Source organism: Ambystoma mexicanum, chromosome 2p (assembly GCF_040938575.1).
Source record: "Ambystoma mexicanum isolate Mex_15411 chromosome 2p, UKY_AmexF1_1, whole genome shotgun sequence".
Lineage (NCBI taxonomy): Eukaryota > Metazoa > Chordata > Amphibia > Caudata > Ambystomatidae > Ambystoma > Ambystoma mexicanum.
This window is the reverse complement of record NC_090923.1, coordinates 1,401,570,832-1,401,595,658: the sequence shown is the minus strand read 5'-3', so window position 1 is coordinate 1,401,595,658 and position 24,827 is coordinate 1,401,570,832. Positions and strand designations below refer to the sequence as shown.

The window sequence follows — 24,827 nt, the reverse complement described above, 5'->3', positions numbered from 1 at the left end:
AATGAAAGAATAAAGCTGTCCATATACAAAGCCGTGACTGCCGTGTAATATCCATCTGGGCACAGTAGGGTCTCTAGTATCTTGGGTCTCACATTCCTGGCAAAGAGGATAGCCGTACCCCCTTTTTTGGTCCCATTTGAAGCCAGATATTGGAGCGGGAAATTTCTAATGTGGAGGCGTGTGCAATCTGAGGGCAGCAAATGTATTTCTTGTAAGAAGACCACTGAGCTGTCCATATCCTGGGGCTGTTTCAGTGCAGATTTCCGTTTAAAGAGGGAGTTCAGGCCTTTAATGTTCAGCGACATTAAATTCAATTTCTGATGTGGTGGGGGTACCCCTGGGGCGTCGGCATTCTGCGGTTGCGGGGCCTGGGCCAGGTGTGACTCAATCGCCATCTAGGTCTTATGTCCGCCTGCTTTCATAGTGCAACCGGGGTTTTAACTTGAGCTTCCAACGTGAAGCAATAACAGTAAAATCATAGGAAGCCAACCTTTCTCTGTCGGCATTTCCGTTAACCAACTGGGCTAAAGCTGTCTGTAAAACTGTTTGTACTTCTCTCCAAGGGTTTTCAGGCGACATCCACCTTGGAGTCGGGCATGAACTGCAGGAAGCCCGCTGCAGCCAAAGAGATGCATTGTGTTCCACATTCTATTGGTGTCCATGGGACCGTTTGCTCCATATCACGGTTCTGGAGCAAAGCCAGTCGTAGAAGTGTAGGTATCATCTTGCCACCGGAACACCGGGTTATGGGGACTGGTCACCTTGCTCTCCGGCCTCTCTGGACCTTCGCCAAGGTCATTCGTCTCGTCTTGGGGTGAGGGAGGGTTCTTCAGTGTCACCATTTCGGGGGTCACGGCAGGCACCCTCCTTGTTGGCCGGTGAGTTGGGGTGCAGGATCATCTCTGCGTCTTCCAGATGTCCGATCGTCCGGGGGACCCCCTTGTAGGAAAATTGAAGCGCAGTTGGGAACAGCCAACGATACCTGATGTTTTTGTCCCGAAGGAACAGTGTCAAGGGTCTCAAAGCCCTTCACTTCTGCATTGTTACCACCGCTAGATCTTGGATGATCTGGAGGGGGGGCTCCCTGGAAGGATAATATGTCTCGGGAGCGCCCAATTGCCATGATCGCCTCTTTGGTTGTCTAGAAGGCCGACTCCACTCCTGGTCGGGGACGCAGTCTGTGGGTGCGGTGTAGCAAAAGTTGAGACTTCTCCAAGTGTGGTAGGAGGGTCTGCAACAGGTCGCCCACATATTCTGCAAGATTCTGGTCCGAGATCGAGGAGGGCACCCCCCGAATGCACAGGTTGTTCCGTCGAGCCCTAATTTCCAGATCCTCTTGTTTATATCCTAGGATCTCATTCCTGTTAATTAGGGATTGTATGTTGCATTGCACTTCCTGAAGCGTCGCCAAGTGTTCTTGGGCTAAGTCCTCCATTTCTCGTACTCTCTGCTCCACTTCCATGTTCCGTCTGTTCGTGTTAGGTGGTGAGCTCCGACATGCAGGATCTGAATTCCTCTTTAATGTCTAGCATGAAGGCTTGAATGTCTCCTTTGGCCGCAAATAGGCCGGCACCATCTGGTAGGGCTTGAGGTGGGGGGATTTAGGTGTATCAGACTTTTTCCTGCAGGGAGCAGCATGATGGTGATATCGGCACTTTTTGAAGTTTTGAGGTGTTTTGCCATTTTGTGGCATCGTAGAGGATTACGATATGTCCCTTCCGAGATGTAAGATATGGAGGTTGCTGGTTGTGTCTTCAAGAGAGGAGGATCTATGCCTCCCAGTCTCCGTAGCTTTGGGTTCCTGGAAATGAAGCCAAGGTGGAACAGACGCCGATGTAAAATCCAACCTGAATCACTCTTCTATGAGGGCAGATCTCTGGTGTAGCGGGGGGAGCAGGGTGACCACTCTTCGTTCGCTACTGCATCTCATCGCACCACACTAGGCCTCCAAAGTCCTTCCCTCTGCATGTCAGTGGGGGTGGGAGTGAGGAAGTGGCTTACTCACTGGGTTCCTAGGTCTGCTTATACCGGTCCAATTGGGGGCCAAGGCCGATGATTGCGCTGTTTGTTAAATTGTTGCAGTGCAGTAATGTGCTGATGTCAGGGTGATGTTGCAGATATTGGAATATGGTGGTAGCAGTCCCCAGGAGGAAGTTGATCCAGTCGGGGGCGGGCAGGCCCAGTTAAAGTGAGCCGCTGTCAGCCCCCTCTGCTTGTGACAATCGGGAGCCGGGGTCCGTGCTTCCACGTGCCGCGGGACCTCAGGGAGGAGTCCCGCGAAGCTGGATAGAGCCTAGATCGCGGTAGCGTTCTTGCCACCTATTTTATGGCCCGCGCTTTTGCATGGAGTGGGAAATCATGGAGGTGGCCCCCGCTTCTGCGTCAACAGGTGGAGCTGCAGTTATGTAGTGTCTGCGGCAGGCATATCGCTGTGGAGCTTGTGAAGTAGTAGTGGCATGCCAAGTGTGGAGAGTGTCTGGGCAGCACTGGATCGCGCTACTTATTGCACCCGGGAGCCAGGTACCTCTTTCTGGGTGGCGAGGCACCACGAGAAGTAACCTCCTATGTCTGAGCAGGGGGATGGAGGCTCGCCGTAGTGTGTAGCTGGGGGTCTGATATATGGTCGGGAAAGCTGGTGAAGCTCTGTAGACGAGATCTAGGGTCTCCTCTGGTCCAGGTAGCTAAGTTCGGGGTGGTAGCGTCCCCTCTTCCCCCGCGCCGCAGAGTCTACCCGCCATCTTTGTGGGCTCTGTGTGCGAGCACTGCGGATGCCTGTGGCAGACAGGGGCAGCGAAGGAGCGTTAAAGGCTCAAAACGCTGCAAGCTGTGCCTCTGCCATTCCGGTCATTGTGGATGAGATTATCTGCCAGAAAAGTGATAGGAAAATGCATTATTTTCTTGTTTCCATCACAGGCTTCATGTGTAGGCCATTAAAGGAGCAGCCTCATTGGTGGAGCTCCAGGCCGCGCCACCAACACAAGGTTCTTTTACCGGGTGTACACCCGAGGGGCTACGCCCTTGTATTGATAACATGACCGAGGGGGTGCCTGCAAGCAGCACTACCGGCAACTCTGCCGAGGGCAACATACCTACCAGGCCTCGGCCTGAGGTGCAGGGTAGGTCTCATGCTCCATCGCCAAGAGTCCCGAAGGAAGCCGGGCCCACTGAGCCAAGCACCACGACTGCGGCACGTGGTATGCAGCTCAACAAGATGGCCACTCGTCTGATACCGCCCAGAGGAACGGAGCAAGTGGGAGAACGAGTTACAAGGTGGGACTGGTGTCAACCAGGTATGTGGCCTACAGCTTATCTATCAGCAGCGCAGGGCAGGCTTACCCGCAAACAGCTAGACCGAGTACACACCGGCCTCAGCAGCCGTCCGCTACCCTGTCACTATCAATTGCCACCCCACCAGCCTGCAAGGACAGGTTCTTTGAAAAGTCCTCATGAGATCTCCTCAGATGGGGTCCATCCTTAGGGATGTAATCAGGGACATGCGCCCTCTGGCCCCTCCGCCTGCGCCTATAGTCATTCCTCCTATGTCTCCATCGCCGCAGGCCCTGGTGCAGCCCCTGCTGCCCACGCAGGCTCCTCCGATTCTAGCTCCCTGCCTCCCACAGTTCAGTTGGTTCCGTACCAGCCTCTGCTGCAGCCTGCGGCTCCGGTCTCCACACCTCAGCCCTCGGCACCCAGCTCCCCTCCACCCACTCTTGACCAGCTGGACGCCCTGGTGGACACAGATGAGGCAGAAGACCCCAACACACCATCATCAGCCAAGGCCTTCCACGAACGACTTGCAGGTCTGGCAGAGTACTTGGGCCTTCCTCAACCCAAAGTCGAACAACCGGAGGTGGGGGTATTTGCAGATGTCCTCACTCTATGCCCCACGGCTAGAACGGGGATCCTGATGCAGAATGATGTTGTCGCCTTGGCCAAAAAGGGGTGGCTCAAGCCCCATTCGGCCCAGCCTGTCAATCAACACCTGGACGCCAAGTATAGGCAAATGGAGGGGGATCCACTCTTTGACATTCGGCCCACCCTCAACCGCACTCTTCAGTGAATACTGCGTCGTCCCTCTATTCAAAGCCGCAGTCGTCCTCGGCCACCTCGTCCTTGACGCTGCTAGGCAAGGAGAAGATCTTGGAGGCATACGGAAAGAAGCTTTATTCCAACGCTTCGCCGCATCTTCGTCAATCCAACTCGGATGCCATGCTGGCAGTTGTTAACCAGAGGCCTTGGCTTGAAATATCCGACTTCATTACAGAACCTCTGGTGCAGAGCTAGTCACGTTTCAAGGCGGGACTGGCAGAGGCTAAAATGGTGGCGCAAGACATCATGGAGTCCACTATGGCCCACATTGACACCTCTGGCCGGGCCATATGCATCGCCACGCACATGAGAAGGACTGCCTGTTTTCGGGCTACTAAATTTAACCCAGACGTTCAGGAACACATATTGGACCTTCCATTCGAGGGGGGAGGCCTCTTTCACTCCACCACAGATGAGGAGCTAGATAAAAAGAAAAACTGTTCACAAACTGCAATGTCTTTATCTATCCTTACGAAGGCCATGCCCAAGGCGTACACCCAGTCACATTAACTCTCCGACAAGGGGCAGACGTTCAGAGGGTTCCGTGGCTTCCAAGAACAGAGGTCCAGGCAGCCTGACCATTCACTGAGTCAACACCGGCGCCAACAACTAAAGGGGAGGAGCAAGGGCTTTTTTCATTCCCCTCCACAACTGCTTCAGAGGGATAGAAGGCATGACGCGTCCTTTCGGGTCCACGTGTCTCCAGTGCGGGGCAGGCTTGCCCTTCACGCACAGTTTTGGCATCAGAAGTTCGTGGACCCCTGGATCCTCTCGGTAGCATGCACAGGGTACTGCCCTCCGATCCCTTCCTCTCCTCCCTCTTCCCCTCCACTCCCACAGATTGGGACAGCAACTCTGTTGGCGCTAGTTCGTCCCTCGTCGAGAGCCAGGTAGTGGAAGTGGTCCCAGCCTCCCAACGAGGATTGGGCTTCTATTCCAGAATTTCACCATATGCAAGAACCACCAGGCTGGCCTGAGAGTTGTGTTGTTCCTTTCCACCCTCAACCTCTCGCTCCCTCTTCAAAAATTCAAGATGGTTACACCAGCAGTGATCGCGGAGACATTGTGCTGGGGAGACTGGATGTGCTCCCTGGATCTGAAGGACGCTTATCTACACATCCCGATTTGGCAGCCGCATCGCTCCCTCCTACGATTCAGGATCATGGGCTGCCACTTCCAATACAAGGTGCCACCCTTTGGCCTCAATTCAGCCCCCATGGTATTCACCAGGCTCATTAATGCGGTGGCTGACCTCCTCTGGCACAGTGCCATCACGTCTACCCGTATATGGACAACTGGCTCGTCAGGGTGAGATCTCCGGAGGCGGTTCATCTCACTTCCTCCACCCTTATGATTACACTCCACGAGCTGGGGTTTTCGGTCAACCTCAAGAAGTCTCAGCTGTATCTTACGCAGAGCCTGACTTTTCTTAGCTTCATATGGGACACAGGCTGCGAGAGTTTTCCCCCTCGGAAGACAAAGTCACGGTCATCAAGATGGCCACTACTCGTTTCCTCACCCGAGAAGTAACCTCAGACTGGTGGTACCAACACTTATTAGGCATCATGGCAGCGGTCCTACTGGCCGTACCCTACACGAGACTCCAGATGAGGAGATTTCAGCAGCGCTTTGCAGCCTCATGGAATCGGGAGCGGGGCTCCCAAGCGGACCTCATCAGCATTCCGCCTTCTCTACACCCTGACCTCACATGTTGGTCCAGGGACTGCAACCTGCGGATGAGCAAGCCCTTCTGGCAGCTGGCCCGCAGGTCACCATTACTACGGATTCCTCCCTAGAAGGCAGGGGGGCCACTTTGGACAACCAGTGTCAAGAGTCTGGACCCTGCAGGAGTCTCATATCAACTGGCTGGAGCTGAAAGCCATCTGGATAGCTCTCACAGCTTTCCTTCCGCACATTGAGGGCAAGGTCGTTGTTAGGCAGAAACCTGTGCAGTTCCCTTAGGGACCACTGCAAAAAGTTTAAGACCACAGGAGTAAGCAGTAAACCCAATTGGTAGCAGTCTGCACCACCCAGATTTACCTGGTAGCTGTGGCTGAGCAGTCAGACTTCTCGCAAGAAGAGTTAGGCAGTATATAGAGTATACACAATCGGGCAAAGAATACAGTAGAACAAGCAAACACTGACCAGAGCTTTGGTATTAAAAGTATATAATTATTTATTTAAAACACACTTATGAAAATACACTGGCACTAATATATCAAGCAAGTTCAAACACAGTCACTATAAGTATATACACCTCCCTAGTTAATTATTCGACAAGTCTAAGTTAAGAAACCACTTATTAGCAAAACAGAAGTGAGCGCGTAACCTTAGATGGCACTCCAATAATTCGTTAAAAAGGGAGGGAAAAGGCAGAGTATAGAAATAACACAGTACCAACACTTAAACCACAGCAAGTCAAGAAAGGCAGGGTCTACTGTAGAGCCAAAGTTCATAGGCCAGGCCCACTCTTGGAGAGAGCAAGGCGGAATGTGCCCAAGGTCACACAGTGGAAATGCACTCAAAGTCTTTGCAGAAAATGTCAAGAGGTTGGATCAGTTCAGAAAGATAAAGTCAGAAGGTTTGGAGGCCGACCCAGTTGGAAAGTCAAGGATTTACGGGACACCTTGGACAGTCCGTTGCAAGGGCGGCCAGGAGGGACACAGTACCTGAAATGGTGAGAAAGCTCCAGCGGGGGAAGTTGTTCCTGGCAGCGGGTGCAAGTCGTGGCTTCGACCAGAGGAAGAGATGATCTCGACAAGGAAGAAAGCTGGAGGTCGTTGCACTGCCAGGGAAGAAACCAGACGCGGAGTTCCCGATTAAAAGGTACGACCCTTTTATTCACGGTAAGTGGTGAAGCGTGGCTATCCGGCCGCCGGGGTGCTTGGCACAGGCGATTCGACCACGAGACGTCCTGGAAGGCGAAAAAGGCGAACTGGTTGGTCCCACCAGCTCAAAGGGAAGAAGAATCTCCTGGAAGAAGATCTCCTCTGTTGTCGTGGAATTGACGAGTTCGTACAGCATGGCTCCAATGGTGGTGTTGTCGTCGTAGATGGCTCAGCTTCTCCCCTCTTCGGATTCTTTAGATCCTGTGGTGACTTCTGAAGTTCCAGTACCCAAAGCCCTCCTTTTATGCAGAAAAACCCCCATTCAACAGCCTAGCTGTCACTCAAACATGCTAAGTGGTGAGCCAGGCGGCTCACCACTAGGCCAATCACACAAGAGTGTGACTTGAGTTGCCTAGGCAACTCAGTCCAGGGTGCCTAATCCCCCTCCCACACATCCTGTAGACCCCAGACAGAGTGGCACTATTTGGAGGGCTTCTTTGCAGAAGCCCGCCAAAAAGTGGAACAAAGGGCTCAACTTGGGTTAGAGTTTCAGAGGCGAACACAAACGCCATTTTAAAAGAGAGTCCTGGCAAAAAGACCAAACCGAGAAATTAATATTAAATAAGTAACCCGGCGGTATCTTTAACATTGCACCAAAAAGTGGTGCGTTTAAAATCAATGGGAAAAACCCATAAGAAATATTCCGGTGGAATATTTCGCGTGGTATCCACTGCCACCAGCCAGAAACTCGACAAGGGGGTACTGGACATTGCCCCCTTGAAAAACAGACCCAGGGGCAATCGAATTACCCCTACCAGTACTTCCACAATATGATGGTTTGTACTGGTTCTGTTCATAATTTGAGACTAGTAAAGCCAATGGTGACTTTACATGCCCTGGGAGACAGTAGTCAGTCCCAGGGTATGGAGTCTATGTTTGGGGGTCACTATGACACCCCTGTGTTAATGCACTGAGGGTGCTGTGCAACACAAATACCAAAAACACATGAAGCCCTATGGAGTAAAAGACCCCATAGCCCTTAAAACACATTCACAGTCAAAGGACATTCTCAAATCATGTCTAAGAGTGGGAGAAAAAGAGTCTCACTCTTAGCAGGAGAAAAAAATAAACCCCAGAAATCCAGCAAAGCTGCTGGGGGACTCACTGGGTTTGGGAAATTAGCCTTAACAGAGAATTCTCCCTAACAGTCGTCCTCATCCAGACGGACAATTCAACCAGCATGTACTATGACCACAAGCAAGGTGGTACCAGGTCCCCTCCACTTTGCAACTAAGCTGTCAGCATTTGGGACTGGGCCCTGGAGAACGTTTACCTGAGGGCTATCCACCTACCGGGGGAGTCCAATATGGAAGCGGACAGACCCAGTAGACTGGGAGCATCCAATTTACGAGTGGCAATTGAACGATCAGGTGCTGCTGGAGTTCTTCAGCAGATGGGGGCATCCTCAGGTGGATCTCTTTGCCTGCTGGGACAACAAGAAGTGCCAGCAGTTTGCGTCCTTGCACGGGCAGGGACCCGGCTCCCTGGGCGACACCTACCGCATTCCGTGGAGCGGCATGACAGGGTGTGCCTTCCCTACTACACCCCTGATACACAAGGTGCTCTGCAAGGTAAAGGAATCATATCACCTCAAAATCATTCTGATAGCTCTTTGGTGGCCCGGAAGACCATGGTTCTCTGAGCTTCTCAGCCTCTCGGACAGGCCTCTCATTAGCCTGCCGCTGGGCCCAGCTCTTCTCGTGGTGCAACAGAAGAGGGGCTGGGTCATCCACTCTGTCCCACAGAAGTTCGCCCTTGCAGCGTGGTTCCTGAGCAGGTTACGCTGAAGCACCTGTGTCTATCACAGGCTAACCTAGAAATCACTCTGGGCACTAGGAGCAAGGCTACTAGGAGCCAGTACAAGTGTTAATGGTCTAGGTTCTGTCAATGGGCCGACCCTTAAGGTCATCGACCCCCTTTATGTGCACACTGGATGATATACTCTTCTTCTCTGCACTCCTTGCCCACTCAGGCGTGCAGGTGGATACATGCCGCACCTGTCTGGCATCCATAGGGACCTACCGAAATTCGGAGGAGGAAGTCTTCTCCTCTTCCAACCCGGTGGTCAAGCGACATTTGACGGGCCTCGCCAGGCTCTTTCCTCAATGCAGTGTTGAGCGCCTTGGCGCACAAACCATTGGAGCCAATGGCATCCGGGGACATCAGGCTGGTCACCATTAAAGCAGCTCTCTTGGTGGATCTCGCCTCTGCTCGCAGAGTCAGTGAGATCCAGGCGCTGGTGTCTTCAGCACCATATACTACTTTTCACAAGGATAAGGTTGTCCTGAGGACACACCCCGCGTTTCCACCTAAGGTAGCCTCCGCTTTCCATCTAAGTTTTTTGCCGTTCCTAAGGACGATGCTCAGAGGGTCTTGCACTGTCTGGAAATTCTATCTGGGCAGGTCCAAGGGCTTCTGCAAGTCGGACGCTCGGTTTGTCACCTTCGGGGGGGTCAAGGCCGGGTTATCAGGCATCCAAGGCCTCTATAGCAAGGTGGATGGTTTCGGCCATCAAGGAGGCCTAGGAGCGGCAGCATAAACAACTTCAAGCTAACATGCACGCCCATGCTGTCGGAGCCAAGGCCACAGCCATCGCATTCCAGCGGCAGGTGCCAGGGCAGGTCATCAGCAGGGCGGCCACCTGGGCCTCCCCTTTGGCTTTCTGTCAGCACTACTGTTTGGACGCTGGTTCCAAGTCAGACGCGGCTTTCGAACAGGCGGTTCTAAGGAACCTGTTTCCTTAAGGAGGGTCTCCTCTCCACCCTGGGGCTACATTCAATTGTAATCGCCCATGCAGTATGGAGGAAAGGGGACAGGACGTAAGAGTGATTAATAGTTACTCATCGTAGTGACTAACGTACTTAGTCCATAGTCCACTTTCCTCCATACGTCCCATCATCCTCCCCCTCTAATAATACTGGTGTCATTAGGCAATGGTAAATATTGTCGACTCGTCAATGGGGATTGAAGAGTGGCGCTGGTGGGCGGAGTCACAGGAGCGCATGCTCCCAGGGCCACGCCTCTAAATTTAACAGGGAAGAAGATTTTTTTCTGGTGAAAACGGTTCCGTCTGCCGTCCCTAGCGAGGGATGCACATGCAGTATGGAGGAAAGGTGACTATGGACTAAGAGTACAGTACGTTAGTCACTACAGTGAGGAACTATTAATTTTGATGCCATTGGGAGGTGCAGGGGAGGAAGCATGTGTATTACAAAGAAAAGATATTGATGCTGAGTGGTTTCCTTTTTGGCCATGTACATCTGGCCCCACTGCCTATCTGTGAGAGTGAGGAGAATGGGTGGGGGGGGGTAGGGGTGGCACCAAGCTGGAGACCAGGCTGTAGAGGTGGACAGGATTGGGGGGGGGGGTAAAAGGAGAGGTAGTGGGCAGGGAATCTTGGGTCAAGTTTGATGGGGTTTTAGGAAGGGGGTAGGTTTTGGTTAGGAAAGGGGGTGGGATGAGTTAGAGATGCGGGAAACTTTGAACTAGGTTATTTGTCTCAATAATTGTCAATTATTATCTTTTGTTTTGCATAATAAATAGTTTAATAAAAAAAGTAAAAGAAAACAATATAAATGCTGGTACTGTTTGTTTTCTTATGTGCACGTGGCGCAGCAGTTACCATTGTGGCTTGATTTGTTGAGTAGTTCTGTGCACTGACTTGCTAGTTTGTGATGGTCTCTATGTATAGAGATGACCAGGCACGGTTTCAAATATTCCCTCCAAGTATCAAATAACACCGGGTAAGAAATTCTTGGCAACAACAAGGGGAAGGCAGCTTGAATTAAACACTTTTTAATTAAGGCAGTGGGGTGGGGTTTCATTGACATGTATTGTACAGTAGGTTTTTTCTGTTTGTGCTCTGTGTAGTGAACATAAATTTGGCTCATATTTTTGATATATACTGTAAAAACAATGACCAATTCACAAATTCACGGACACTTATTTCTGGCGCTCATTTCCTACCTCTACAAAAATAATAGATTGGAAAAACATGTGGGAGGGAATAAAAGCAGTGAGTAGATTAACGAAAAAAACATAAATCCTCAGTAAATGCCATTGTGTAAAATATTTGAATTAACGGATACATCAAAAGGAACAATGATTAGGCAGATCGAATCCTGGGATCCATTTCTTTAGGGGTCACTCAGTTTGTGAGGCGTTTGCCCAGAGACTCATCCGCGATTATAAACCTGGTCCTTAGACTTTCAAGAGTATACTAGATGGGCTTTCAACCACTCAGCCACCGCTGGTGCAGAGAGCAATGGACATTTGAACGCCAGTGTGCATGAAAGGATGCCTATAGCGGTTCCATGTGTTAAAATCATGGCAAAAATGGCCGTGGACACAAAATATTGCGGCAAAAAGGCTGTGGTTTTGCTGCCGCAGTCCATGTAAAGGATGCGGGGGACACCCCCGGACGCATTATACCATTTGAGGAGAGCAGGGGACACCCCCGCAACCCCTGCTCCCCTTAAAAGATGTAATGGGGTACACCTTTAACGGGTCAGACCACAGCATTTTTAGGGCAATTCTTTTGTACAGGCGATATTTTTGCCGCAATTATATCACTGCATTTCCCCTCTAGCACACTCCCCTCTCACTTGCAGGATGCTTGTACATGAAGGTGCAGCTGCTTCTACCCCCAATGAATGTCAATGACACCTAGTGGTGAAATATGCACAGCTTCTTTAAAGGCTGTTCATGACCAATATTGAAGATTGATTGGGGCCAAACCACAATTGAGGTCTTAGTTTCCCTGATAAAAAAAAGCTATACATGCAAAACTCGCTCACCAATACTGTAAAGCAGAAAGGGTCTAAAAAGAACAAGCCCTTATTGCATTTTGGGGTGTTTAAGGGTCCCATTATGAATTTTCATGTGTGTCTGGTTTCAGTCCGACCTCAAACTGAAATATTCAAAGGAAACCAAGATCGATACAAGGATATCCTTGATGTCTTTTTGACCACCTTTTCGCCGACTCATTGGTGGTTAGTGCTGCAAACTCCAGAGGCAGACCTAATGTTTTTCCAGATTTTCCTACATATAGTCAGAAATAATTGAAGCTAAGGTTAGTTTTTCATGCCATGTTCTTCAGCACTTTGGTCAATGAATGGTGCTGATACGCTGGGGCAGTAACAATATGCCATATGGCGTGAAGTCTAGAAGGTATTTGACCCTTTACCTGTAGAAAGCAGAGATGCAATGAAGCACATGGTGGATGATGATTGTGAATAAATTGTGATTCAATGGTGGGTGGCATCCACCAAAAGCGTGTGTTACAGCCTGCGATTTTAAATCTTGATCATTTAACTCTTCTCTAACTCGCATAGCAGTCAGTCTTCTATAGAAATTCCATCTCACAGGATCATTTGGCTGTATAAAAAACTGAAAATGGCCACTAATTTTACCAAACACAATACCACCCAATTTGTTTTACTATCTTAATATGCTAAAACAATAAGGTTGTATACTAGAACGCTTATGGTGCAAAGCTAGATTTGATGTTGATCATGCAGCTTGCAAAGCAAATTGCAGAATATACAAATCCACTATTTTACAACCAAAAAGTTATTATAGTGATCGCATTAACTTGGCTACTTATACTAGTAAATAAAAATAAAAATGGCAAAATGCCATTAAAAACATGGTAGCTTCAAGTAATCATTTTATACTGAAAACATATTTGATAAAGTTAGGGTCTCTTTCATATAGAAAATACATGCTGTTAGAGGTAATATTTCTGCTAGTTCTAGTCATCCTTTTTCTAAAGACTTCAAACCCTACAGCAGAGTTCACAAAGTGTTTTTCATCAGAATCTGATATTCTTGATCGTTTGAAGCTTATGAAACTATTGGGCTTTCAGTTCAACTATCTGCTAAGAAAATGTCGTTTTTTTTCCATGGCTACTTCAGGATCTTGCTATATTAATGAATGGCGTACCTAATGCCTCACTTGAAAGTGGCATTTACCACAGTTTCGTAAACAAGTGTTGGTCCTGCCTTTATTGAACTATCTAATGCCGATTCCATTGAGCCATTCAATTATAGACCTATTCCAACTTTACTGTTGGTAGCCAAGATTTAGTCTGACGTTCGCATTTAGAAGATTGTTCCTTGCGGGTTTGCGTTTTTAGGAACTAGTTTGATGTTACAGCTGCTTATGTGTTTGTATAACTCTTTAAATGTACTGTTGTACATATTTTATTTCTGATGTGTGTACACTCATTTATGCTGGCAATTTTAAACTGTTTTATTGTAATGTAACACTTCTGAAATAATAAACACCTGAGGTTTGGGAGGCGGGTACGGTTTGATTGCATGCCCCGGGGGTAGGGAAATGAAATAGAAGGGCGGACATACTACATTTCCCCAGCCTAGGTGTGAGGTCTAGAGGAGGTGCAGCTTCTGCTCCTGATTTGAGTCAACTGCATGACATGGGGGAAAAAGGTATATAATCACAATACTATGGAGTTGTGCATTTGAGAAAACTGCAGCAAGTCATAATACGGAATGCATGTGATATTTTCTGGCAGCACTGGCCCTGCCGGAATCATTACCATCCTCTACCCTTTCCTTTGTTGATATGATGTTTGATAAACGAAGACTGTAATCTACCCCCGTCATGGTCTTCATTACCTGGTACATGTATCTCCTATAGGTTACTCTTCACACACCCACGGCCCATCTGATCCTTAGTCTCTTTGGGCCACAGAAAAAGGGTGAAACTGAGGTAAAGGAACTTCTGCAGCTCCATATAAATGTGTATACTCAAGACATAGCTGCCAGTGTCACACAGCATTATGGTCTAGTGAGGATCCTGACTAGAACCACTCTAGTGCCCAATAGTGACAGTTGAAAGTGTTCCAGTGCTAGACCTCTCCTGTTGCCATTTTCTCTGAGAGGAAACTGTATACCTAAAGATATAGCACGTTTCTGAAGGTAAGTTGTTTGTGAATCTTTAACAATATTCCATCACTACAGCGCCTATGTTTTAATTGAGTGTTTCCTGGTGAAGAGTGCCTAATGTTTGGTTACAGAGTAGGGAAGTTGATTAATGCATACAATAAACCTTATTTGGCCTGTGCCTTGTGTTGCACGTAGGGTAGTTAGATTGATCTTGTGTTTGCTGCTTAATGCTTAGCTTGAAACTAGTTCTTCCAATAGACCCAATGCCATGTTAATGGGCAAAGTGTAAGTGCTGAAGACACATTTTTAGTGGTTCTGTTCCTCCACTTATATGGCATACTTTTCATTTTGGACAAAACCCATGTTTTTTCAAAATAGGATTACATATGCTTAACATTTTCTTGAGGAGCCGGACAGAGCTTTCCTTTTGAGGCTGGGAAGGGGAGCCTGCTATGCGATGCCCTCCCTAGCGGTAGAAGCAAGCGTGACCCCGCCACGAGAGACTCCCCCCTCCCTCCGAGAGACAAGAACCCCCGCTCTGACGAGGAACTCCCTTCCCATCTCAATCAGCAACCCGCCAATGTCACTCTTGATGGAAGATGACCAGAAGAGTCCTTGTCCATCTGTTACTCTGATGTTCTGTCGGAAACCAAGTGCCTGCCCGGTACTAAGACGAAGAAACCCAGTAGAGCCATCATGAATATAGCTAGGACAGAGAGGATGGACTTCGATGAAATGCTGGGGAAGGGCCAGGGTAGCGTCAGAAGAGTGGGATGAGAGAGTTCAAGATGGAGAGAAATCCAGGAAGTAGAAAGCAGCACGGGCAGCTTTATGAGAGAGAAGGTGATTGTTATTCTTGGTCCTATAACTCAGTATTCGATCTTCAGATAGTTCTTGGCTATGCGTTGCTTTAATTCGTTCAGTTCACTTGGGGGACTTTTCCAACTTCTTGGCTTCCCCTTCTCCTGAGTTTGCCCGACCCCCCTGATTGGCATTCCTCGGGGTAAATCAAACAAGTTCTCTTTCTATAATGTCCGGGTTTTCTCTTGAGGATTGTAAGCAATCTTCTTATTGTCACAGTTCTTAGTACTTTGTCTTCCCCTGGGAAGATTCCGATGAACACAGTAATGCTTCCCACTCTCTTGGTCATGTGCCTTTCTACTGGGATGAGTATGATGAGCCCAGTAATGATTCTCAGTCACTTGCTTTCTTTTCTTACTGGGACTAGCACAATGAGTCTAGTAATGATTATCACTATCAGGTTCACTTGCCGCCTTACTGGGACGAATATGAGTCCAGCAACGATTATCACTCTCGGGTTCACTTGCTTTCTAACTCGGACGAGTGTGATAAGCCCAGTAATAATTATTACACGCTTGTGTTTCACTAGGACGAATAGGGGACTCCCAACGATCTTTATTGTTCCTCTTATAAGTTTGGGTCTCACTATGCCAAGTATGAGCACCCGGCTCATTATTCTCTGGGTCTTACCTGGGTTTCCCACTCATTCCCTTTCCCTGTGTGAAGCAGGGGTCGCGTCACCGGGTCTCCCGTTTCCTTCGAGCCTGCTTCCCTTCTTTCGGTCAGGACGGCATCTGTCACTGTGCTGCCTCTATATGTGTGGTTTCGGCATCCGGAAGGTATTCTCTCTTGTCTTAAAAGTCCTATAATCGGGAAGTAGTTTAGAACACTTTATGATCTAAAGTGGATTTTTTTTTTTAACAGTGGCGTGAGGTACGATTTATTTATTTGTTGGTCCCCTGGCACTGATGCCTGGACTAGTGAGGCATTTACCCATATTTCCCAGTACAAACCTTGCAGAGGGGCTATAGAGTTTAGTTAAATGTAAGGCGTAGAAAGGGCTCTATGCACACATGTGCAAGACTCTGTGGGACTTTAATATTAGAAGAATACAAAAAAACAATATCCTGAAGCATAATTGAAGTGCCAGAGCTGTAAAGCAATGGCATGATTTTAGGTGTGATTATAAACTGGATTGGTAAATTGAGGTGGTAATTTTGCAGTTCCAAGTTGAGTGTTTAGTATTATAATACTGACTCTATCCCTTCCCAAGTAAGTGGACACCTTCCCATAGAACAGGCTATTTGACTCTGTTGAATCTCGGTAGAAGGCCTCTTGGGCCTTTTTGTGTATTTATAAAATGTACTTGCACTTCATGGGCATCTAATCTGCTGTTTAGCTATTTGTACCAAGCAGAGGGTGTGGGCCTTCAAACTCCATTCTCTGGACCGCCGGCAAGCAGTGCAAGGCCCCGCAATAAATCAATGTATGCTCTTTTCTTCCTGCACTTACTAACGGGCAGCAGTATTTTAGATGGTGCAGCAGACTTTTAAGGCAAGAAGAGGTAGAGAGTTTCTTAAACCAACTCTTCTGTGACTGCTATCCCTGTACCTTTCGTAGACTCTTCTGTGACTGCTTTTCCTGTACCTTTCGTAGAAGAGGCGTATAAAGCTTTACCATGTACGTCGATGGAAAAAGAAAACAGATGATGCAACTTTTAGGCACCGTCTCCTTTAAAACTGGCTACGTTTTTTATTTTGTGGGTCAACATTTTCCTTCTGGCGCACCTTTTGATGCTGGCCTCTGTTAGGCAGAATCCTGTGCATTTCCCTTGGGGGAACACTGCAAAAAGATTAAGACTACAGGAGTAAGCAGTAAACCCAATTGGTAGCCGTCTGTACCACCCAGATTTATCCGATAGCTGTGGCTGAGCAGTCAGACGTCTCTCAAGAAGAGTAAGGCAGTATATAGAGTATGCACAATAGGGCTAAAAACACAGTGGAACAAGCAAACACTGACCAGGGCTTTGCATCAAAAGTATATAATTTATTTATTTAACACACACTTTAGAAAATACACTAGCACTATAAGTCAAAGCAAGTTCAAAACATAATCAGAAAAGTATTTACACCTCCCCTAGCAATTACTAGACAAGTCTGAGTTAAAACAACACTTTTTGTCACAACAGAGGTAAGCGTGTAACTTAGATGGCACTCCAATAATTAGGTTAAAGGGGGAGAAAAATGCAGAGCATAAAAATAAAACAGTTCCCAACACTTTTCTAAGTCCAAAGCAAGTCAGTGAAGGCAGTATACACTGTAGAGCCAAAATTCATAGGTCAGGCCCACTTTAAATGGAGCAAAGCGATTACACGGTTTAAAATGCACTAAAAGTCTTTGCAGAGTGTTCAAAAGAGGATGGGTTGTTTCGAGAAGTAAAGTTAGAAGGTCTGGAGCCAACCCAGTTGGAAAGCCAAGGATTTAAGGGTCACCTTTAGCAATCCGAAGAAAGGGAGGACAGGTGGAACACAGTACCTTAAAGAGAGAGGAAGCTCCAGCGGCGGCAGTTGTTCCTGGCAGTGGATGCAAGTCGTGGATTCGACCAGGGGAAGAGAAGATCTCGTCGAGGAGGAACCTTGTAGTCGTTGCACTGCCCAGGGAAGAGACCAGCCGTGGAGTTTGTCGGTAAAAGGCGTGTTCCTTTTATTCGCGCTCAAAGTGGTGAAGCTTGGCTATCCGGTCGCCGGGGTGCTTGGCACGGGTGAGTCGACCAAGAGACGTCTTTGGAAGGCGAAGTGACGAACTGGTTGATCCCACCAGCTCAGAAGGAGAAGACTCTTCCAGCAGAAGATCTCCTCTTGTCGTCGGGGAAAGTGGTGAGGTTGTTGCAGCAGGGCTCCGCTTCTTCCCTCTTCGGATTTCTTGGGTCCTGTGGCGACTTCTGAAGTTCCAGTCCCAAAAGCCCTGCTTCTATGCAGAGAAAGCCCCATTCAACAGCCTAGCTGTCACTCAAACATGCCAAGTGGTGAGCCGGGCGGCTCACCACTGTGCCAATCAGAATAGAGTGTGACTTGAGTTGCTAAGGCACGCAGTCCAGGGTGCCAATTCCCCTCCCCTCACATCCCGTGGAACCCAGACAGAGTGGCACCATTTGGAGGGCTTCTGTGGAGAAGCCTGCCAAAAAGTGGAACAAAGGGCGCGACCTTGATCAGAGTTACAGAGACGGGCACAAACGCCATTTTATTAAAGAGTTCTGGCAAAAAGACCCAACCGTGAATTTAATATTAAATAAATAAACCGGCGGTATCTTCAAAAGTGGTGCGTTTAAAATCAATGGGAAAATCCCATAGGAAATATTCCGGTGGAATATTTTGCGTGGTAACCACTGCCACCAGCCAGAAACTCGACAAGGGGGGGGACTGGACAGTGCCCCCTTGAAAACAGACCCAGGGGCAATATAATTAACCCCTTCCAGTACTTCCACAATATGATGGTTTGTACTGGTTCTGTTCACAATTTAGGACTAGTAAAGTCAATGGTGACTTTACATGCCCTGGGAGACACTAGTCAGTCCCAGGGTATGGAGTCTATGTTTGGGGGTCACTATGACACCCCTGTGTTACTGCACTGAGGGTGATGTGTAACACATATAAAACAAATCGATGATACCCTATGGAGTAAAAAGGAAACCCCATAGCCCATAAGCACATATCAAGTCAGAGACACACCTCAAATCATGCCTAAGAGTGGGAGTAAAAGAGTCTCACTCTTAGCAGGAGAAAAAAACAAACTCCAAAAATCCAGCAAAGCTGCTGGGGGACTCACTAGGTTTGGGAAATTAGCCTTTTAAGAGAATTCTCCCAAACAGCCTCCTAGACACCTTTTGTTAGCACCAGCCCTGGTGCCGAGGAATTTTTCAGCATCCTGGTTTCCTGCGTTTAAGTATCAAATGGCAGGAGACCAGGATGTCTGGAGTAGTGTTTCCGTTTGGCAGGTGCAGCTTCTCTATACTTAATAAAGACGGCGGAGTTGCAGCACTCTGTATCTATTTTAAGGAGACTTGGGTACTTGGAAAGTAGGTAGAAGGGGGACACTAAGCCATCACCAGTCTCAGAACTTGGAACGTTGATTGTAAACCCAGTGAACAGGTCAGTCTACTCTCTTATTTACGCACATTTACAAGACACGTTTTCTGGAGATTGATCACAATGAAGAAGGCACAGCCATGCTCTGGGATTCCTTGCTACCAAAGACAGAAATCGGGAAATACGTTGAAACAGGTTTATGGATTTAGAGACGCCTCTTTCAAAGGTATTCATTATTATCAGTGGAATGGGAAGAACACCACGGTTTAGGAAGCACATAATGACGTTATTCATAAGGGGCCGTTTATTACCAGACTATGCAGTTCCACAGCTTTATAATTCATGCATTATTTATATTCATGTTCTTAACCTCATCATGTGCTTCCTCATCATGTTAGAAAGGTATATATGATGTGTAATCTCCAGTTTGTTTCCCAGCAGAGTGGGTGCTGGGAACTTTCCCATAATACACATACTTCATTTGTGAGTAATATACATCTACTATAATGTTAACAAACTTTAACCCTAGCCGATCGATTTTTCTAGACTGATGTGAATATTATTTGATATAGGTGCCAAATGTTGTCAGAGGTAGGTATAGTCACTGGAGAGGTGGGGAGTAGGGATCCTGAACTGAGGGAGTTTCATTGTGAGCTGAGACACTTTGCATTAGCTTTGCATCATACAGAATGCAGGTGAACCAGGTTTGTTTGTATTCCATTAGAACGTGTCAAGTGGATGCTTAAAGATTCCTTTTCCAACTTGACTTTTAAGCCACCTTTCAGATTGTTTGCTTCTGTCTTCACCATCTTTTTCCCAGTTGCCTGTTTTTCCCAGCTGTAATGTGTACTATATGAATGTTTGCACTCCCCTTTTATGGGGTAACAAAACCAGATCGCAGAGTGCCCTCACCCTCTACTGTTAGCATCTTCTCTAGGTATACTTGTATTTTAAGTGTTGGAAAGCAGGGTTCCTGGTGCTCACTCTCCCGTTTTTCATCTTCTGTGGGTAGATAAGTATGTGTATGGGTTGATAAGTTGGGTCCTCACGCTGCCAGTGTTTCTTCTCTGGGTATGCTTGTATCTTTTTGAGTGAGATTGCAGTGTCCATCTTTCTCACCTATTCTCATGCCTGGTGCTCTCCTGCATTATCTCTTCACTCTGCCCTTGGATCCTCTATCAATTCCGGCATCTGTGATAAAGGTTTGGCTCCAGGATGCAATTTATTCTTTCTGTCCAAGTTCACAATCTATGCTCTTCACCTTTCCAATCACTTCTCTAAGCTGTTCAACTTAAGAACAGTGAAATAAAATGCCTGTCATTTCCAGGTTGCAAAACCAGCACCAAGCTGCAGAGTACCACCATCCAACGCTCCCAAACCCAGACCAGTCAGTGCCAACGTGAGTAGTAGACCATCTTCCATCTGCTTTGATTTTTGATGGTATTTGGGTTTTTTTGTGAACGCTAATATATGTGCTCTTTTGTTCAAGTGTCCATGGTCATTGATAGAAGCTAAGGTATTGGATTTATGGCACCAGGTTTAAGTAGGCTACTTGCATTTTAGTTTACAAGCTAACATTTGCTTTGTCTGTCCTCTGGTTGATAAGGTGTGCTAAGGGTATGTGTCTGGTCTTTGATAACTATTGGTGATTGTTGATTTAGTCTCAATGTTATTTTTTATCAAGTGGGAATGTGTAGCTGTGTTTTGAGGTGCCCACTAAAATCTGAAATAGTTTGATTTGTTTGTTCCTTCCATATAAAAATATTTTATATGTTCCTAAACCACCAAAATCACAGTTTGTTGCATAGAACCCTTGTTAGGAACAGTGTATTGCTATTGATTTCACTGAGAACTATCTATCTGCTGCCCAAGCTCTTAAACAAACTCAGATGACTTTCTAGCCCTATAAGTAACACACAAGTTAACTTTCTCGAATCTGTTGGCCAGGGTCAATGTCGTCTTATAAAAAAGAGTTTTGCAACACCTGTAGTTAGACAGCAGCCTCCAAATCAAGTTAAGCTTCATGGAGCTCCTTGTCCATTCAGTATCCAAGTGTATTGACACACCCCAGAATTGTCAGCTGTGCTGCTTTTTCTTTGCCTGCACAGAAAATAAATTTCAACCCAAGTTCCTTCTACCTAGACTTTGAACAACAGTATGTTGCTTTGTAGTTTGCCTATTGTTAAACTCTGGCCACGCATCATGATTGCAGGACAAGAGATTGTTAAGCAGGGCATTATACGTTTTGAACGTATACATGTTCTGCTCTTTCTCACAATGGCAGCCTAATAGTCATTGTGTATTTGTTTCAAAAGAAGGTTGCTATTTATGTATCTTCTACCCCTTAATGCGGTCTAGTTTAATGGTAACACATGCATTTTGCATAAAGTTCACTAGCCTAGTTTGGAGGATCCAAATCCCGGGCGTTCACTTGCTGTGCTAATCTTTGTTTATCTGTGTGGAGTTCACCCAGTCCGATAAACATTTTTCATCTTTTGTATGTTGGAATGGTTAAGGTCAAGTGGGTGAATGAATGGCCTCTGTGACCAAACTTCAGATTATGAAAGCTAAATTCTCTGATGGTACATTCTCTACCGGCAAATTTAAGGCGTTTCTTGTCCAGAGGGTAGGGGACTGAAATATGTTACACGCAGCCGCACAAAAGAAATTAAATGGGTAGTTAAGTATACAAGTGTGGTTACTCTTTGACTCTGCCCCATATGAGTCTCCCAGTGTCCTCCTGGCCTTTATTGAACTTTCTTCTTTGGTTTGTACTACCCAGCCTATCCATGTTTTCATGACTTTCTTACATAAGCAAGCATATGCAAGTATTAATTTATTTTTAGAACCCACACCTCTGCAAGCAGTCAACCTTTCTTCCCATATGAGATCACATTGATCAAGCAAGAACTCTGAATCGAGGATTTATTGCAACACTGTGCCTTTTTCCAGTGAGAAGTCTAATCCTAACACCAGAACGTGTTCTAAAGTGGTGAAGTAGCCTAACAACCAAAGGTCACTCAAAGTGGCAAAAGGAATTGGCATGTGAGACAGTGCAAGTTGGAACCATTACAGCCTAAGTAGGTGTTCTCTTCATTGAACCACCTTCACAACCTTTTCAAGGGACCTCCTCCTCTCTGTAGAAGCAAGATGTTATACAAAATTAACTGTTGTACCAAACGACCTAGCTCCATTAGCGTCCAGTGGAAAGCGACATGGACCAAAAGTTTCTGTCTGGTCCAAAAAGCACAGTAGACTTTGTCCTACTTCTAGTCAAAGTACCATTCCAGCCTTATTACAGGCAGGGACAGTTCCACGTTTTTCTTTACTCAATTCTGTACTGTGATTCAAGGGATGGCCTTAAAAATGCCCAAAGTAAAATTTGTGCTGTTTTGTCATTTTTGCCATTTTGTTTTCCCGTCTCCCATCTCTTTGACTGTGAGAAATGTCTATTGATGCCCCTTTGAAAGTAATTCTTGATTCAAACGTTTATCTTCCAAGATACAGAAGTCTCTCTAAACATATTCTTTAGATTAAGGTTGGGTAGCTAGTCTGTGCGACTTGTGAGTACATGATCTGTGACCCCCACTAAACTTTCTCCAACATAAACCTCTAAGAGCTAAAACACATCAATCCATCATTGAAAGCCTTTCTTTGTTGTGTCCGAGACAAACATGAAAGTATCTTTGTAGTTTGTATGCAAGTATGCATCTACTTTGAAAGCCTGTACCCCAAAATAACTGTCTGCTACCCATCTGACTGGGTTTTCAGTACCAAAGTGGATCAACGGAGCTGACTTATTTCACACATTTGTGAGTTAAGTTGTCTTGGGAGCCTTTTCCTATCTTGGCACCAACTGCTAATTGACCTCATTGCCCTGGGAAAATTGAAGTGTAGTGAAACTGCTTATTTAATGGACTATAATCCACTCTCCCCAACGAACGTCTTCTCTCTGAATTGGCTGATTTTCATTTGACACATTTACCCATCTTTTTTAAACTTTTTTTTAACTTTTATCTTTCAATTGATTGCTTTTCTCCAGTAGATTAATCACCTTGACAGCTATCCCTGTACAGCTCTGCTGCTCGGAAACCTTTTCACAGGGAGCCTAGTGGACCATCGATCATTGGTCTGTCTTACGCAGTGGTCAAGCGTCAGCTCCGGAAGTGACGTCAGGCGCCATACATATATACCTCATCACTACGCCCCGTGACTTAGTTCCCTTTTTCCACGTGATCACACGCTGCAACAGGAACTTGCTTGAGTTTCACTGAAAGTTTTTCAGTAAATTCGTTTGATTACCTCCGACGATTTCTTCACACCAGATCTCGGGTTTCAAGCGGTGCTTGGATTGCAAGGCCAAAATGTCAGTGACAGACCCACATGACGTCTGTTTGTGGTGTCCGGGTTTCACTCATGACACGGAGGCCTGTGCGTCGTGCGCCAAGATACAACCGAAGTCTGTGTGTGACAGAGCAAGTAAGCTGGCCTTGGGCCGACCGTCGCCGAAGTCTCAGGTGCGGTCGCTCGTCCGGTTATCTGAGGCTGAGACTGAGGAGACACTCTTCCCGACAAGAGCCAGAACCGCAAGAAAACAAAAAAGAGGTCCCACTCCAGGAGCCATTCTTCATCCTCTGGGCAGAAGGGACACCACCATCGGTGAGAATCGAATTCTTCCTCAGAGCGAGGTAAGCCCTCTAAGGGACCGACCACTAGGGAAGAGTGGGATTTGTTTAAAAAGGAAATGCTTGACATTTTTCGTCAACAGGTGGCTCTGTGCACAGCTCCCACCCCCGACCAACAGGCCTCAGCAGCAAAAGCTGCGCTCTGTATCCCAGACCTCACACTTGCCAAGAAGTCTATGCCTTTGGCGCTGACTGAGCTTTTCGAGCTCTGTGGCCAACGAGGCCAGAAAATCACACTCTGAAAACCTGTCAGAGCTATCAGCGCCGGTATCTAACCCTTCGGCCTCTAGGGCTCTGCTGCAAGCTAAGCCCCCGGCCTCGGCATCCAGACTTGTGGAGCCAAAAGATGAGCCTTCGACATCGACCATCAACGGCAGTGCTTTTTAACCGCTGTCTCGGACTGGCTTTTTCGACTAAATTAGGTCGATTTTCGGCGCTGATCAAGCCAAGGAATGTGAAGAGGTCGACCTCATCTTTGTTGGGTTCGGCGAAGTCGACTATTTCGAGGACCGAGAAAACTTGATGGCACTTGCTCAAGGCCTTCAAGAAGCCAGTGCGTTGGACACATGTCCAGATCTTGAGATGCAACAGAAACAACCCTACACTCACTCTCATGTCGAATTCTGGGCATTAGTAGAGAAAGTCGTTGACACACTCGGCCTCAAGTCGTCTGCTATTCCCCATCAAGGGTATGACCTGACAGACATCCTGCATGAGGGCCCGGCTATTGAACACAACATGCCCTTCAATCAGGCCATAGCTGACCCTTTGGCTTCCATCTGGTGGACCCCATGCACTTTGCCCCCCGCGAGTACCAATGTCAAGGGGAAGGACAGGCCGGCAAGAGGGGATCCCTCCTTACTCTCAACACACCCTCCCCGGAAGGGCTGGTAGTTCAGGCTGCCACTATATCCTCCAGGCCCTCAGCATCCATGTTGAATCTCCCTACTGACAATGAAGGGAACAGGATTGCAGCTTTGGCCAAAAAGGTGTTCATCTCCGGAAGCATGGCTCTTAAGCCACAAACGTAGCTTACGGTTTTGCAAAGTTTTCTTACAGTTTGTGGAAGGCCAGTAGAGCATGCAGCAGAATATGTCCTGGAAGGTCATATGCAGGACGGATTTATACAGCTGGTAGAGGATGGGATAGAAACTGCCAAGCAGTCTTTGCAAACAGACTTGTGCCCCGAAAGGGGCAGAGGATCTTCGAATGGCCAGCAGACAGCAGCTCCGGTTGGGCCGATGGCACCTTCGAAGCCACTTTGATTTTTCCCCTCCCATGACATACCGGTTGGTGAACGTTTGGCAGGGCATTAATCCCAGTGGCAGGTGATAACCTTCAATGCCTGGGTCCTGCAGTTAATTCAGTGGGG

The 24,827-nt window shown here is 47.3% G+C and overlaps 1 protein-coding gene across 30 annotated transcripts in view; it reads left to right on the top strand.

The window, feature by feature from the left end:
* MAP4 (microtubule associated protein 4) overlaps positions 1 to 24,827 on the top strand; it is a 2,534,981-nt gene that overhangs the window by 2,314,169 nt on the left and 195,985 nt on the right. For 26 of the 30 annotated variants that reach the window (XM_069645850.1, XM_069645857.1, XM_069645873.1 and 23 more), the window contains one exon: positions 20,098 to 20,169. The exons of the other annotated variants lie outside the window; for them this stretch is intronic. In XM_069645850.1, the coding sequence (XP_069501951.1) occupies positions 20,098 to 20,169 (72 nt within the window). The remainder of the gene's footprint in view (positions 1 to 20,097; positions 20,170 to 24,827) is intronic. 30 annotated transcript variants of the gene reach the window in all.